The sequence below is a fragment of the Nicotiana tomentosiformis genome, chromosome 11 (assembly GCF_000390325.3).
Source record: "Nicotiana tomentosiformis chromosome 11, ASM39032v3, whole genome shotgun sequence".
Taxonomy (NCBI): Eukaryota; Viridiplantae; Streptophyta; class Magnoliopsida; order Solanales; family Solanaceae; genus Nicotiana; species Nicotiana tomentosiformis.
The window spans coordinates 22429437-22445894 of NC_090822.1; the positions used below are offsets into that span (position 1 = coordinate 22429437).

Here is a 16458-nt window from a genome sequence, read left to right on the forward strand (position 1 = left end):
TTTTAGGTAAAAGTGGCGTCAACACTTGAGGTTTCATCATTGCAATTTGTGCAAAAATTGCGCGGTCTGAAGCTCGATGAATAATATGTCAACCCTTACAACATATCATGCGCCTAACCCACACATCAACGAGCTGCACTCTTAGCAAATGAGTAAATCTTGATAGTCACTATTTTTATGTTGGTGGAAATGAAACAATCGCTACTTCTGCAGATCTTCGCTACAATTCCAAGACGACCAACTCACTTGAGGTTTCATCATTGCAACAGAGTATTAACTTGAACTAATTTGCATCAAACTCTAACTGGCAAGACAGTAAACAAGAGGAAAACTCACCAAAAAGTTAAACCAGACTATCTTCCCTCAAACAAAAGGAACCAAACCACGAAAGACTACCTGAGGACCCATCAAATATAGATCAATGCCACATACCACAAGCTCAAACTAGCATACCTGCATTAAAGAAGAAACCAAGCAACATGAATTGTTAAGAGTCAACAGTAACTGAACATGGACTTATTACAAGCGTACATTACTGAGTTCTGTCACACCATGCTACAGGGATCTAAGCAACCTACAAATTCCCTCCACTGAAGGTCTAATATATGATGTAAGGTAGTAATGATACAAAGATCTCTTTAGGCTATAATTCCTTCTAGAGGACAAGGCTGCAAATTTTTAGGACCTAAAATCTACGATTTTACGTACAGATATCTCATGAACAATCAGAGTATCTACCATTGACAACAACACTAGAGTCACTAAAGAAAAGAAACAAGAGCAAAAGGTCAGCGAGAGAATGCGAGAGCCTAGTAAGTGGATGGCATAGAATTGCTCCATATCGATACTCAAGGGTTGGCCTCATCAGCCTCGATTCCGTTTTCAGTTACTTCTTCCTCCACCTTCTTGCTTACGTCGCTGTTCATCAAAGCATCTCCATCTCCAGTGCTCTTTGTTGCTGCACCATTTTCACCTCTCTGTTCTTGTTCCGGTTGATACTTCTTTTCCTCAGCAGCGGTAGGATCCTCTTTCTTTGTTTCAGCAGGTTTCTGTTCTACACTTTCTTGAACTTGTACATCCTTCCCTTCCTCATCCTTAGTAGCTTCAGGAACATCAGCTTTTTTCTCGAGAGGGGCCTCTTTCACCACCGATGCCAAATTATCTGCCATTTTGACACCTTTGTCACCCTCAGCTGCTTCGGCAGGAGCATCTTCTGCTTTGCCATCTTCAGTTTGGCCTTCACTTTTCTTGTCAGCTTGGTTCTCCTTCACAGCATCAACATTAGAAGAATGAATTTCATCTTTCTTCTCTGCAGCATTATCCGCCATTTTGACATCTTTCTCAAAAGCAGCAGCGCTAGGATCCTCTTTCTTTGTTTCAGTAGGTTTCTGTTCCACACTTTCTTGAACTTGTACATCCTTCCCTTCCTCGTCCTTAGCAGCTTCAGGAACATCAGCTTCTTTCTCGAGAATGGCCTCTTTCACCACCGATGCCTCTCCAACATCTTCAGGATGTTGAAAATTATCTGCCATTTTGACATCCTTGTCACCCTCAGCTGCTTCTTCTGCTTTGCCATCTTCAGTTTGGCCTTCACTTTTCTTGTCAGCTTGGTTCTCCTTCACAGCATCAACAGTAGAAGAATGCATTTCATCTTTCTTCTCCGCAGCATTATCCGCCATTTTGACATCTTTCTCAACGTCAGCCACTTTGGATGGAGCATCTTCCGATTTGCCATCTTCAGTTCGGTCTTCCCTCTCCTTTCCAGCTTGGTTCTCCTTCACAGCATCAGAAGAATGCATTTCATCTTGCTTCTCTGCAGCCTCCTCAGTAGTTTGGACTTCATCTTTCTTCTCTACGTCTTTCTCCATATCCTTGTTTTCATCTTTTCCCTCATCCTGTTTCTGTTCGACCTCCTTCTCAGCTTCCACAGACAGAGTATCCTTTTCATGTTTTTCAGCTTCTTGCATGTCAACATCCTTTTCATCCTTTGCCGCCTCTGTTTCTTCATGGACTTCTTTGTCTTTCACATCCTTCTTAGAAGCTGAAGATATTCTGCTTCGCTTTTTTGGAGTCTCACTTTCTGCTGAAGGTGGAGCTGCCTTTGCCTTTCCACTGATTCTTGAGGATCTTCTTGGAGTTTCACCAGTTCCCCAGTCAAACTCCGTGATAGGCGGACTGCCAGGGTGTGACTTCAGGTACTGCTCCAACTGTCTCTTTGTAGTGATCTCCTCCCCTGTTGGCGCAGTAAATACGATCTCTTTTTTCTTCGGAGTCCCTCCTCCTTTCTTAGGCAGAAACTGAAAAAAAAATGGCCATTAGTATTTGAAGGGAATCGCCATCATTCTCCTTTTGTATTCCTCATCTTTTCTTGAGCTGGCTGCCAAAGTGGAATGTAAACATGGAAAGGAAATAAAAAATAAAAGCTCAGAAAGACAGGAAACTACTTGAAAGATGGAAAAGGAAATCAAAGGCAAAGTTCAGAGAGAAAAGAAGCTACTTCACAACATAAAAAGGAAATCAGGAGAAAACACCAAGTGCCAAACTGTTTTTAGCACAGAATTTGGAACATGCACAACCCCGTAACAGCTCAGTAAAAAAATCACAATCAGATGCAACTGCTTCCCACAAGTAGCTTTCTCTTCCTGATCAAATGCGATTCTGAAGAGTTCCAAATTGTATTTATCAACTTAGTTCCCAAAAGAAGTAATCCTACAGACTACTAGCACATACACATACAGAAGGCATAGAAGCAATATGCATATAATGAAAGACACAGCAATCCAGCCAAAAGCGTCATGGAATCTCCAATAACACGTTATTGTCTATGGTAGATAATGGCAACAGGAAGAATGAACACTGTTAGGAAACTGTAAAACCAAACCAATAACTTTTTTTCCTTTTTCAATAGTGGTGGTATCCGAGGCAGCTTGTGCGCACCTCGACTATTCCACCGGTACTTGTTACCTCCCTCTAGCTAAGGTACTGGGTAACTCTGCCCACCAAGGCATAGTCGGATGTGAAGAAATCACTTATTGTTTATGTCTCTTCTTGGAGTTAAACCCTGGTCTCTAAGGTTTACACCGACTCCATTGACCACTAGGCCCGCACCATTGGGGTCGGGAACAAAAGCAATAACCTAGACGAGAATAAACACAAACTTTAAAAATGAGACAGCTCCGCAAAAACTGCTGGCTGAAATGCTTTCCATCTGAATAGATGACCAGTGAAATAAGCATTCAAGCAAATCAAATTTTTTCGAAAAGTGGGTGGCGGTGGGGAAGGTAAAACATACTCGTGTTACTTCTTCGGACCAAGTTGATAAATTGCCTAACAATCATGACAATGGAACCAAGAGGTCTTTTTCATTGCTCTCAGACATCATACAAATTGCACCATAGAGTTAGAATCTCCTATAGTTTGTCTAGTAAAGAGGTTCAAGCGAAATGACAGATTACTGTTTTCATTTGCTTTAGCTGTTCGGGGATTTAGAGGGGGAGCTCGTTACTATTTTTAGGAAGTGAGCGTTATTTTGTTCCACAACCTAAGTGGACCTATACCATTTAATTTGAATCTAAATAATAAGATAGTTCAATAAACTAGTAAAAGAATAACAACTTCACCCTCAGTTGCATAAATATGGTATAGGTAAAACAAAATTCAAAGAAAGCCACCAAGAGGATGCCACCCAAACACATAGTTCATGAAGTTGACTTACAGAGACTATTAAGATTATCGTGAAATGTAAATAAATGGGTTGAACATATTCTAGAAATCTCAACAATAAACATATTGAAATAAGTGTTGCTATCATCATTAATGGGCAAGATAGAAGGAGAGATAAATGTACAACATTAAATGAAGTACTTCCTCAGTCTCATTTACGAATATGAAGATTTTAGCCAAGGCATTGAATGAGAGAACAGAGACAGTACAAAATCGATTTCTGATTCTGAAAATGCCTTCACATAAAAGGGAACTTTATTAAAAGAAAATGCCTCCACACAAGGAAGGCCAATCACAGATACTTCATTCATTGCAAGAATATTTGGACCAAGATGGGGCCAGAAGGATGCAGAATATGTGCAAATTAGACCTAAAAGAGGCATTGACCATGTTAATTGGTCTTTCCTTTTCTGTGGGGTGAATGTGTGGTTTTGCTAATTTTACAGAATGAGACATTGGGTTTTGTTAATAGGTGGATTACATGAATTAAATTCGGCATCTCTTCTGTCAAGTTCCCCATCATAATCAAAGTAGGGATGATATGGGAAACAAGGTGACAATATCCCACATCTCGTATGCTGATGATACATAAATTTTCAGCGACGTATAAGAAGGAAAATTGTGGTTTCTAAGAGTTGTCTAGCTGAAGCTGTTTTGGGGTAGCATATAAATCTTGCTGAAAGATCCTTGTTTCCAGAGATCAAGGTAAGCAACATTCATCAGCTAGCACTTTCAGCTATCCACTGGGCTGTAGAGTAGGAGAATTTCCTACTGTGTGGTTGGGGCTCACTTTAGGAAAAAGTGACGAAAAAAATTAATCAGAGAAGGATTTTGAAAATTTTGAAGAAGATAGACCGCTAGAAGAAACAGTATCTATACTTGGTAAAAGACTGACACTATACTGGGAAACAACTCAACAGTGTAAGAGCTGAGTTTCTTGGAAGGAAACCCTAGTAAAAGCAAGCACCATTTGGTGAAATGGTTTATTGACAGAAACAGAAGGAAGTGGTCAATTGCACAATAAATCTCTGTTGTTTAAATGGTAATGGAGATTTAATGGGGAACATAAATGATGATTTATAGAAAAGGTTAATCAAAACTAAATATGGCATGAAAAGCCCATGGCGTATCAAGCCTATAATTCATCTGATGATGTTAGCATTATGGAAGAATATCAACATGCTACGGGGTGGGGATTTCAAAATCTAGTAAAACTGGAGGTCCCCGATAGGAAGAAAATAAAATTGTGGTAAGATCCATTCTTTAAATGATGTTTTCCTGACCTACACTGCATTATTACAGCAAATGAGACTAACACCGATAATTCCAAGATAGGTGACAGATGGGAGGTCAAATTCAGGACAAAATTGTATGACCAGGAAGCAGATAGAGTAGTTTTCTCGGCAAGCGGGAGGGTATTAGAGAGCTATCCCACATCAAGATACTCCGATTATGAAAGCAGAGAAGCATGGCTGTATCTCTTTTAAATCTTGCTAATACGTTCTGGAAAAAACAATTAACAGCCTTGGAGAATTTATGGAAAAACGAGGCACCTTTAAAAGTGATGTTCTTCACTTAAATTGCTATGTATACAGCATGTCTTACTCAAAGAAGCTTCAAAGAAAGGGAATATCATGACCTGCAATAGATGTCATGAGTGTGATTAATCAGTGGAAAACTTATATCACCTGTTGCAGCATTAATCCCTAGCTTGGAAGTTTTGCTGTGCATTCATAAACCTCATTCAAAGCGGGCAATGCTAACTTGCTAAGCAAATAAAATGAGGCCACCTCCAGCCGGACATGACAGCAAACAGAAAAGCAACTCAAAGTCGTACAGAGTACTGATCGAATGCACATAGGATGGACAGTGTGGAAGCAAAGGACCTCCAGATAGCATTTAACCGAATAAAACTTTGATGTCTGCAATCTTTAGCTCTTTAGTGTAACATGAAAGATACAAATCATTTTGAGACCTTGTTGGACTTTATTGGCTCCTAACAACACAGATGCCCTTTAAACATGTATAGATTTCAGTTCCACCTGGTGTTATTTTCTTAATAAGCTTACTCCCTCCGTCTCAAATTATCTGTCATGGTTTCTCAAAATAGTTGTCTCAAATTATCTGTCATTTTAGAAATTCAAGACTAAATTAATTATTTTTTTCCAATTTTACCCTTAATATTAATTGTTCATAAAGACTACAAATACCTCAATTATGAGTAAATATTAAATGAAGAGAAATTATATCTTAAAAGATAAATAAGGGTGAAACAGTCAAAAACCTCTCCTATTTAATATCTCCTTAAGGGGTGTGTAAAAGAAAAACACGACAGATAATGTGAGACAGGGGGAGTACTTACCAAAAAAAAAGATTAAAAAATGAGTTGGACACTTGGACTCATATTATATCTATCGTGCCCCAAAAATTTTGGTTATTGGAGTTCTTGTGCGACCATCAACATAAAGCTCAAGGTATTAGATTGGATTAGATTATCAAGGCCTAAGAACTTATGAATGTCGCATAAGACAACAAATACTAAACAACAACAACAACAACCCAGTATAATCCCACTAGTGGGGTCTGGGGAGGGTAGTGTGTACGCAGACCTTACCCCTACCCTGGAGTAGAGAGGCTGTTTCCGATAGACCCTTCGGCATCCTTCCCTCCAAGAACTCCCCACCTTGCTCTTGGGGTGACTCGAACTCACAACCTCTTGGTTGGAAGTGGAGGGTGCTTACCATCAGAGCAACCCACCTTGTCTAAGACAACAAATACTAATTTCTAAAAAATGTATGAGGTACAATGATGAAAATTTATTCCAATATAGAAGTTTGAAGGTGAAAAATTAAAAGCAATTCAGGCAACCAACTCCATGAAGCAGATCAAGCTTACAAATATAACAATCCCCAAAAAGATAATAATAATGGTTAAGGCAGGGGGGTACCAAGTTTTTCCCTTGGGAAAACAACGAGACTTAATCGCCTGCGCAAGAAGTAGCTAGACATACATAACCCCAGAAAGCTCCAAAAATAACACATAAGGCAACTTGCAAATACATCTAGAAGAAGTGACCAACGCAAATTAGAGACGGAATACTGGATGCTTCTCGAAGTGACCGAACTTCAAAAAAAAGAAAAAAAAAGTGACCAAACTACAGCAACTTTCTAACTGAATTCAAGTTTGACTGCACCATCCCCTACTTGGAAGAAGGTTGCCACGAGGAGAGCACAAAATATTTACAAGGCTAATTATTGCCTTACCTTCTCAAATAAATATTTATAAGATCCTTCCCTTAGAGATTAATATGGATGCCGGTTAGCTGCATGCATGTAACCATACCAGGAGTAAGGCGAGGAAGACTTCAATTAAGCCAGCTTAGATGATGGATCATTGGCAGTAACGGCGGGCACAAAACTTACTCTCTGAGATCAACTAAACTGGTTCAGAGTCAAACCCGCTCCCCCCAGGGAAAAATGAAAAAGAAAAAGAAAAAGAAAGAAGGCCAAGAATTAGGGTTTCAGTTCAGTTTCCATTCTGCAAAGCCAGGCCCCTGAAACTGATAATGCATGAGCAATATGTAAAGAGACCTATGACTTCTACACTATGTTTAACATTGAATTTGTTCATGTCCCTCCAGAAAAATCTAATATTCGGTCAAAAAGATTCCTCAGTCACACATCAGATACCGTTCAATGACCACTGGATCCGCAGAAGTGGAAAGTACAAAGTTCAAGTGAAGAGGCAAGAGTCTCCAGTCACATGTCAGTATGTCATAAAGAAAGTACAGTGCTAGAATGATGAGGATTAAAGATTCAGAGTTCCCCAATATTCCAAACAGCCACAGAAGTACATTTGCTAAAGTAATGGGGAGTGGAAAGTCAACCTATCACGTAAACAAAAGCACTGCGGGTGTTAGCTTGTTAACAGAATGAAATCATAGAATGATCTCATGCATGATTTGTTTCTTGAGATCCTATGGATGAAAGTAAATGTGCAGCAAGGTGTAGGATAGATTACAAATGAGTGAAAAAGAAGCTTATAGAAGAAAGATAAGAATTCTCGCGAGGAGAGTGAACAAAGAGAACTAGGAGAGATTTCTTTTTAAAAAAGGAAATAGAATGAATGAGAGAGAGAAGATTTAACACTAGGTTTATTCCTACAAGCATTCAAGTTAATAGTCTTTTTGGAGTAGGAACTATCTTAAGATTCTAAAAATACCATTTTTCCCCATCGATTAGCAAGATTTCATCCACCTATTGAAAATGCCAATCAATTAGGCATTTTTTTCAGCTTCAAAATGCAATTCTGATCTTATGCAGTGTTGTCAAAGGCTCACTTATGGCGCGCATAAGCCCAAAAGCTCGGTGCAAAACAAGCTGAGCAATTCGCTTCGCTTAGCGGGTGCTTCAGAGCTGTCATCAGGGCACAAAGGCATACGTCTCATCATCGAGCGTTATTCTGATAAGGTGACACCAAATAATAAAATATCACTTAATTGTAAATTTTTTAAGTTTCTTTGTCAATATAATCGCTAATTATACTACAAACTCTTTTCAAAAATTATGGATAAGTTTTTGTATTTTTTTTATTAGTCTTTCTACATTAAGACTCGTGCTTTATTTGTGCTTTGCGCTAAAAACTCCAAAAGAAATTAGCGCCCTTTTTGCACTTTTCACCTATCAAGAGTTCAAATGCTGCTTTTTTCAGTTTTTTCATTTCTTTGGGTTATTCGATGGTAGTGTATACACGAGTCAATGCGATCTTCAACTAATCCATCAAGTACTTGCTACCTCCTACCAACAGAAATACCGGGTAACTTCACCAACACTTAAGATTCGATCTTTGGTTTCCAAGGTTGTCACTCCACCTTTTCCCAGAATTTTCATACGTTAATCATCGTCAAAGAAAGTCCCTTTAATCTATCTTTTCAATTCCGTTTTTTTTTTGTTTGGGGGGTGGGGAGGGGGGAAGGGGAAGTTGGAGGGAGATACTGGCAAAAGAAACTTTACCATTTAAAAATGGCCACAGCAGTAACTAGTTCAAGCTCAAGAAAGAGAAATACATACCAAATTGATGCAGCTCCAAAAAATCTACTGCAACGAAGCATTTGTATTACATAGACTGTTCAGTTGAAGGGGAGCCTTGGAGCAACGGTAAAGTTGTTTATGTGTGGCCTATAGATCACGGGTTTGAACCGTGGAAGCAGCCACTAATGCTTACATTAGGGTAGGCTGTCTACATCATACCCCTAATGGTGCGGCCCTTTCCCGGACCCTGCGTAAATGCGGGATGCTTTGTACACTGGGTTGCCCTTTAGACTGTTCAGTTAAAGAAGTATTCCAATAGAGAAACAATCCTTCTGGAAGTAAAATGACAGAAATGGCAGAAATACAGAAGACAGTAAATCCCTAACTCCAATTTCATATATCAATTCTTTATCACCACAAAAATCTTGGAAATATTTCTTCACTTTGAAGGCATGAAATTACAGAAAATGAGAAAACATCACTACAACGAGATAACAATACCACTACAAGAAGGCAACGATGTAAATCAAAGAGAAGCTCAACCGGAGTGGATGTATCCGTTGACCATCAACAGATCACAATTCGAGTTTCTTCTCCACCTGCTGAATTTGGTTATATAACATTCAAGTCATCATAACACAAGGGCAAACTGAGCCCAATATACTGGAAATCCAGTGTAAAGTTCGAGAGGTCCTCCTGCCTTGAATGTTCTCATGGAACGGCCAAAGTAGGGAAATTTTCTTTTACGTCAGTCTGAAATTTTTGTATCTGAGTCTTAATATTATCAAACGGTAAGCTGCAAACAGCAGCAAAGAGACCCAAAAAAGTGCTGGCCCAAAGCACAGTAGCAGCCTCACCCATGCCAGGATAGTCCTTTAGGAATTCCACACTCTCGTCATAAGCAGCAAGCAATTCCCATGTTCAATGCCACAGCCATCACTACTATGGGGCCAATAGGGCCATCACCTTTCCAAAGGGTATCAGCCACAATACGACAGAGAGCATGAAATGCATTTCTGTAGTTACATCTCTACCCTGCACGTAAGGTGATACCAGCTTGCATGTGAGTGAGGGCTAAATATGCTGGACTACCCGTACACACCCCAAATGCTCCAGCAATCAGGCCTAACAGAGCCTTTTGGTAGAGAACTAAGAGCTTCCCTTCATTGGCCTCAACAGCAATGTTCGCCCGAATTCTAAATGACACTAGTTGGCCTGTTGTATAGACTGCTCACTAAGAAGACCAGCTGACAAACCATCGTAATAGGCACCAAAAACCTCATTTTTAAGCATGTTCTTGGTGACCTCAGCTGCTTATGCCTAACCCAATTGTATCCTCACCTCGTTTATATCAATGGGTTGCATAACACAGGTAGCAGGCATACAAGAAGCACCTCCGTTAACGATTTAAGAGTGGGGCAAACACCATGAGATGTTGGCTTCTTTCCATTCTTTTCTGCTCTCTTTCCCTTCAGTTTTGAAAGAGAGAGAGAGGGTTTGGCGGAGTGAGGACAGGAAGCTCGCAAGAGTTTACAGAATCCTTGGTCCCAGATGATTTTTAACCTTTTTAACCCTCAAACACAGAACTGAATGCCAATTCTGCTAAAAGTCCATCCTATTTCGCAGCACTATGAGCCCATTTAAGGCACCAGTAGAGCTTCACTATAGACATGCAATATGAAACTTAAGGTCCACCATCTCAGAAGCATTTTAGAAGGTTAAAAAAAAGAGATGAACATTGTTATTTTACTAAAATAACCACAAAGAGAGCAACAAACTACGACATTATGTGCCAAGTAAATCACTTATCCCAAGAAAAAGGTCTCTTGACAAATCAAGAAATGAGTAGAAGCTAATCCTTGCATATCCCTTCACTACATGCTTAGATCTGAGCCCATTCCTATGGTCTTCCTCCACCCCCAGTCCTGTGATAACTGATGGTACAACTAGAAGGGGAAAAGAAAGACAGAACAACGAACAAAAAGGAAAATATCTCATTCAAACGAGAGAATGAATTTGCCAGATAAAGAAATAGCAGCCAAATTTCGCTTAAAAGGAAGTTAATAAAATTCCATTTTACTAGGAGAATACCAAGTTGTTGATGGGATTAAATAAAATGCACAAGTGCACGGTTACATCATAAATTGTATTATAGCTGAACTGACCAGGAAAGGAACCAAACTCATCCTGGTGATTATGCTCTGGATTTTTTCACCTCTACTGCAACACTTTCCATCAAAAGAGATCAGTTAGCCGCAAAATAGAGCATTTTCTCTTCGAATTGGAAAATTATTCCACTTCCAAAATTTAATATACTGTGAGTTATCATTCAATATAATTAAGAGATTTGGTCTCAACATTCATCTTGGGGTGAAATTAGTCCTGGCTGAGCCAAGTTGATCCTGTGTTCCGTGGATTCTTCATCTCACCTCCTTAGACGAGTGTCTTTGAAATTCGAAATCACACTAAATATGGGTGAAAAGTTGAAGATATATGCGATGGATGACACCATACACATCTGAGTGCATGTATCATAGAGTTGGCCATCCCACACAAAATCTAAGTAAGTGGCAAGCTTGAATTTAGCTCTAACTGCCTCAGAGTTTTAATCTTGGCGCTGCCGCGCTGGAGCACAACTAGATGTGCAAAAATTCTTGGTGGTGGAGGTGGATGGTAGAGGCTGAACATGGAAAATTTTGAACAATCAGATAGATTAAAATAGAGATGAAGCAAGGGACTCGGAACTTTCTTCAGAATACACTAAAAATTATAGCAAAAAGATTGACGTACTCATACCTAATACTTCCACATACTCGTATTGGATAAGCAACCAATCTTAAGATTGACGTACTCATACCTAATTATCGTATTGGCGCATTCAGATGCCACTCTTAAGAAACTTGACTGCCCTGAAGCCATGGTTTTCAAAGCCAAATATGTGAGGAAAGCTCGGTGTTTCCTCTTTTCGGTTTAAAAAGGCTAGATTACTTCTCTTACCCCCCTCCCCCCCCAAAAACCACCACCACCGGGCACTAGTAAATAGAAGATATAAGACGATTAGTCAGCTCAAGCTTAAAAACTCTAACTGGCCTACCAGTTCATCACCACAACCCATGAAGAAGACTGTATCTGGAATAAACCACAAGGGACTGAATTGCATAAACAGTAATAGATGATATTCTGCATATGCCCTACGTTAAACAGCACCTAGCTTTACCATTTCAAAACAGGAAATTTTACTTATGACAGACAAATTAATACACACAACCCAAAAACTTCCGCGAATACAACTGAATCACGAAGTTAGGAACAAGCAAAACTCCTCAACCTCTAAAACAACTCGCAAAAGTAGGAAAACCTCAAAATCAAGAAAACCCCATCTCCCATTTTGACACGAATTGAGATAACAATTGGAGTGGAAAATCTGCATTACCAAGACTAGACAGCCCAGAAATCCTAACCACACAGCCCCAGGGCTCTGTTCTAGTGTTAAGAGTGCAACGCGTGATGTGTGGGTTGGGCACACATCATCAGTTCGAACCCTGTCGCAGACAAAAGATGGGTAGTAGAGGAGCGGGCCCATCATCTATCGAGTTCGAATTGTGGGCACCAGTGGCCTTCGGGGATTTCCCGGTTATCCGGAAAAAACTACTGAACCACACAAAACCAAACAATAACCTCGACACCCATTTCAGAACTACTGCAAAATTCAAAGCTAACGCCATAACCAGAACTGCAAAACAATTGGAACTTAAAGATAACAAAACTATCACATACAATACCACCAGAACACATTTCAAAACAATTGCAAAATTAAAAGCCGAAAAATCAATGTCACACTAAAGAGCACAACATACAGCACAAGCACACAAAATTAACCAAAACCCTTTTCAGAATAAAAGGGAAATCTGAGGTTAAACAAACAAAAATTAGCAAAAACATTGAAACCTGAAGAAAACATCAAGAACACAAAGTGCCACATGAAATTAGAGAAAACCCTTTTCATAATAATATCAAATTTCAAGGCTAAAGAAACACAAATAAAAAATTAACAAAAATAAGACAAAACTTGAAAAAAAATACAAAGCTTACCGTCTTCTTCCAACCAGCTGGAGCAGGAAGCTCAACGGACACAACTTCATTCTTGCTCGCCATATTTTTCTCTGTGTGTTTTCCACCTAACTCAATTTTCCACAAAACGAACGCTATTTAAACCAACCAACTTATTTAACACTTCTAAAAGAAAAAGGAAACAAGTAAATAAATTATTTCTATATATATGTACTATACCTTTTTTGTCTTGAATGAAGTTTGGATTTGGGGAAATCTCGTTTTTTTTTTTACTGTAAAGTAAGATTGAGATGTATTTTGTGCAAAAAAACGACAAAGTTATAGATTTCTCTTTTTCTTTTTCTTCTTTTTGCGCACGTAAATAAAGGGTTTAGATCAGTTGTTGTCGCACATGATAAGGACACGTGTCAATTTGGATGATTACTTTTATGCAAATTTTGAAAATTGAAATGGATATTCCTTTGTTTTGCCCTAATTTGCTTGATTTCAGTGACGGTGCGGACACTGGCGGTTAACGAGTTTTCGCCCATTTCGGGTTAAAGAAAAGTTGAAAGAGCCATTTTTTTGTTTTCCTTTTTTGACTCATTAATAGTTTGTCTTGGATCTTGAGATAAATTGTACTTTGAACCACTTCCAAATTTACGCATAATATTCGAAACATATATATGGTATTATTTGGATTTTAAGTATCAAATTTCTCAATTTTAATCATAAATTCGAACTTAGAATTTTTAAATAGGTGTTTGGACATAAAAATTATAATTATTTTTAAAAAATATTTAAAGTTAAGTTAAAAAATAATATTTGAAATTTGAAATTGTGTTTGGACATGTGTTTCACTTGAAAATATATTGCAGTTTTGTGAGTGGGGAAAAGAAATTGAAAAATAAACTCATTTTCGAAATTTTTCAAAAACTTGTAAAATTTCATGGACAAACACATTTTTGAAAATAAATTTTAAAAAAAAAGAATTTTTTTTATGGACAAATGGGTCCTTATTTGAAATAGAATTTATATATTTGTAAACTAAAAAGTACTATAAATCATAATAGTTAACAATTCATAATATTTAAAAGATATAAAAATTACGGTAAAAAAAATACTCATTTAACTTTCGAAATTCGAATAGTGCTACATAAATTGAAATGAAAAGAGTACTAGACTACAATATAATGTGCATCAGATTTTAAATAAGGATCGGATAATATGTAACAGTTCGGGTAAAAGATACTAAAATGGGTATTAATTTTAGTTTCGATGTCGGTTTATGTCAAGTTTAGATACGTGGAAAATTCTGGTACTACTTAGTCGAATTAGAGACTAATAATTTTTTGTTTGAAATAAAGACAAATATAAAAATTATTATTTTTCGCAATGCTATGAGAAGTTTATAACTAAAATACTACAAATGGGTATAGTTATACCATCTTGTATAGTTTCATAAGTATATTTGCGTATTTTTTCTAAATTTAAAAAAAAAATGGTGTGATGATCCGATAGGTCATTTTTAAATTTAATAAATTATTTCTATGTTCTGAGACCTCAAATAGAACTATTTATTATTTCTCGACTTGCGTGCGCAGTCCGTATAATTTTCCGAAAAATTTTTATGTGAAAAATGGATTAAAATGTGAAATAGAGCTTTAAAACTCACTTAAGTTGACTTCGGTCAACATTTTTAGCAAACGGACCCGGATCAGTATTTTGACAGCTCTAGTAGGACCGTATCGTGATTTGGGACTTGGGCGTATGCCGGGAATTGAATTCGGAAGTCCCTACCTCAAATTATCGCCATTTAACGAAAAAACTAGAAATATAAAGGCTAAAGATTTTCAAAGTTTGACCACGAGTTGAATTTATTGATATTGGACTCAGATTGAGATTGCGAAAATTAAAATAGCTTTGTTATGTCATTTATGACTTGTGTGCCAAATTTGAAGTCATTCCGGATTTATTTAACATGTTTCGGCACAAGTTTTGTAAATTGAAATGTTTGAAACTCATAAGTCCGAATCGAGGTGTGAATTGTAATTTCGATATTGTTTGACGTGATTTGAAACCTCGAGTAAGTCCGTATTATGTTTCGGGACTTGTTGGAATATTCGGACGGGGTCCCGAGGGGCTCGGGTGAATTTCGGGGTGGTTTCAGACCATTTCTAGGCCATTTTTAGCTGATGCTTTTTGGTTACAGCAGTATGCTATGCAATAGCGGGTAATTGTCCGCGATTGCGATGAGTAAAATGGGAGAAATTGACCAGTGCTCCGCGATTGCGGATGACCTTTCGCGATCACGTAGAGGAAATTTTTGTTGCACTCCCCCGAATTTGAAAGCTTATATCTCGCAATCTATAAGGAATTTTGAGATTATCCAAAAATAAAAGTTGTAGCCCTTTAGTCTAGTTTTCATAAAAGTAAACCATTTTGCATTTGGAGTTGTGTACAAAATGTTATGGTTGGTACACTACATGTTGTCCGGGAAGATGTTTGAAAATCGCGAAGAAGAAATTTGTGTTACACAAGGCTGACTTTGGCAGCTTATATCTCGAAATCTATAAGGAATTGAGAGATTACCAAAACATAAAAGTTGTAGATCTCGGTGTCTAGTTTTAAGAAAGATAAATAATTTATTATTTGGAGTTTTGTACAAAACATTATAACCATTATACTAGAGGTTATCCGGAAGAGTTGGAGAAGGCTGTTGGAAAACTTTGTTCTTCGCGATCGCGGGAGAATGGCCACGATCGCATAGAGTAAAAAATGCTGGAAAATTTTTGTGCTTTGCGATCACGGGAGTTTGGCCGCGATCGCATAGGGTAAATGACTGGACAACAAAACTTAAGTTCTGGAAATGGGATTTCGCCCCATTTTTTATTATTCACGATTTTGAGGTCAGGTAAGGCGATATTTGGGCGATTTTCACGGGAAAACATTGGGGTAAATATTCCTTATCCTATATTGATTATATTTCATGATTCAATACTCATTTACATCATGAATCCGTGAATTTATGGAAGAAAAATCAGATTTTAATAAAATCTTTCAAAAATATAAAATGAAGATTTGAAGGTCAATCCGATGTCGAAATTCGATAATTTTTATATGGTTGAACTCGTATCGGAATGGGCATTCGGATTTCGTGAGTTTTTCGGGATTCGAGACATGGGTTCCACTGTCAATTTTTAAAATGAATTTCGAATTTTAATCCGGAAAATTAGTAAATTCATATGGAATTAATTCATACGATTCGTGTTGAGTATATTGAATTGTTTATGACTAGATTTGAAGCTTTCAGACACGAATTCATGAGGCAAAGGCTTATTGAAATCTTGAAATTGGTTGCGAAGCAAGGTAAGTGTCATGGTTGACCTTGACTCGAGAGAATAGAACCCTTGAATTATTTGTTATGTAAAATTCATGTGGACGATGTATAAGCGAGGTGACGAGTGTCTATACGTCGTCAAATTAATTATTTACATAATTATTTAAAAATTATAACTTATTTTAAGACACGAATTAATTATTAGAATAATTATTTCTCTCATATTCCTTGTAGAATATTAATTTTTGAATTAATACAATAATTGTTACATGTTTATTTGATTTATGTGTCTTAATTATTACTTGACATTTAGCA

The 16458-nt window shown here is 37.7% G+C and overlaps 1 protein-coding gene and 1 pseudogene across 2 annotated transcripts; both read right to left on the bottom strand.

Annotated features, from left to right (window-relative positions):
- Positions 1-458: 458 nt before the first annotated feature.
- On the bottom strand, positions 459-13158 carry LOC104112053 (methyl-CpG-binding domain-containing protein 10-like). 2 transcript variants are annotated; one of them, XM_070188335.1, is made up of 4 exons: positions 13044-13158; positions 12846-12931; positions 10919-10981; positions 459-2297 (listed from the first exon to the last, which is right to left on the bottom strand). In XM_070188335.1, the coding sequence occupies exons 2-4, from the start codon at positions 12906-12908 to the stop codon at positions 849-851; spliced, it is 1575 nt and encodes a 524-aa protein (XP_070044436.1). In that variant the 5' UTR covers positions 12909-12931; positions 13044-13158; the 3' UTR covers positions 459-848. The 2 variants fall into 2 exon arrangements, with proteins under 2 accessions (XP_070044436.1, XP_033516117.1); XM_033660226.2 differs by lacking the exon at positions 10919-10981.
- LOC104112054 (mitochondrial dicarboxylate/tricarboxylate transporter DTC-like) lies at positions 9264-10160 on the bottom strand (annotated as a pseudogene).
- Positions 13159-16458: the final 3300 nt, after the last annotated feature.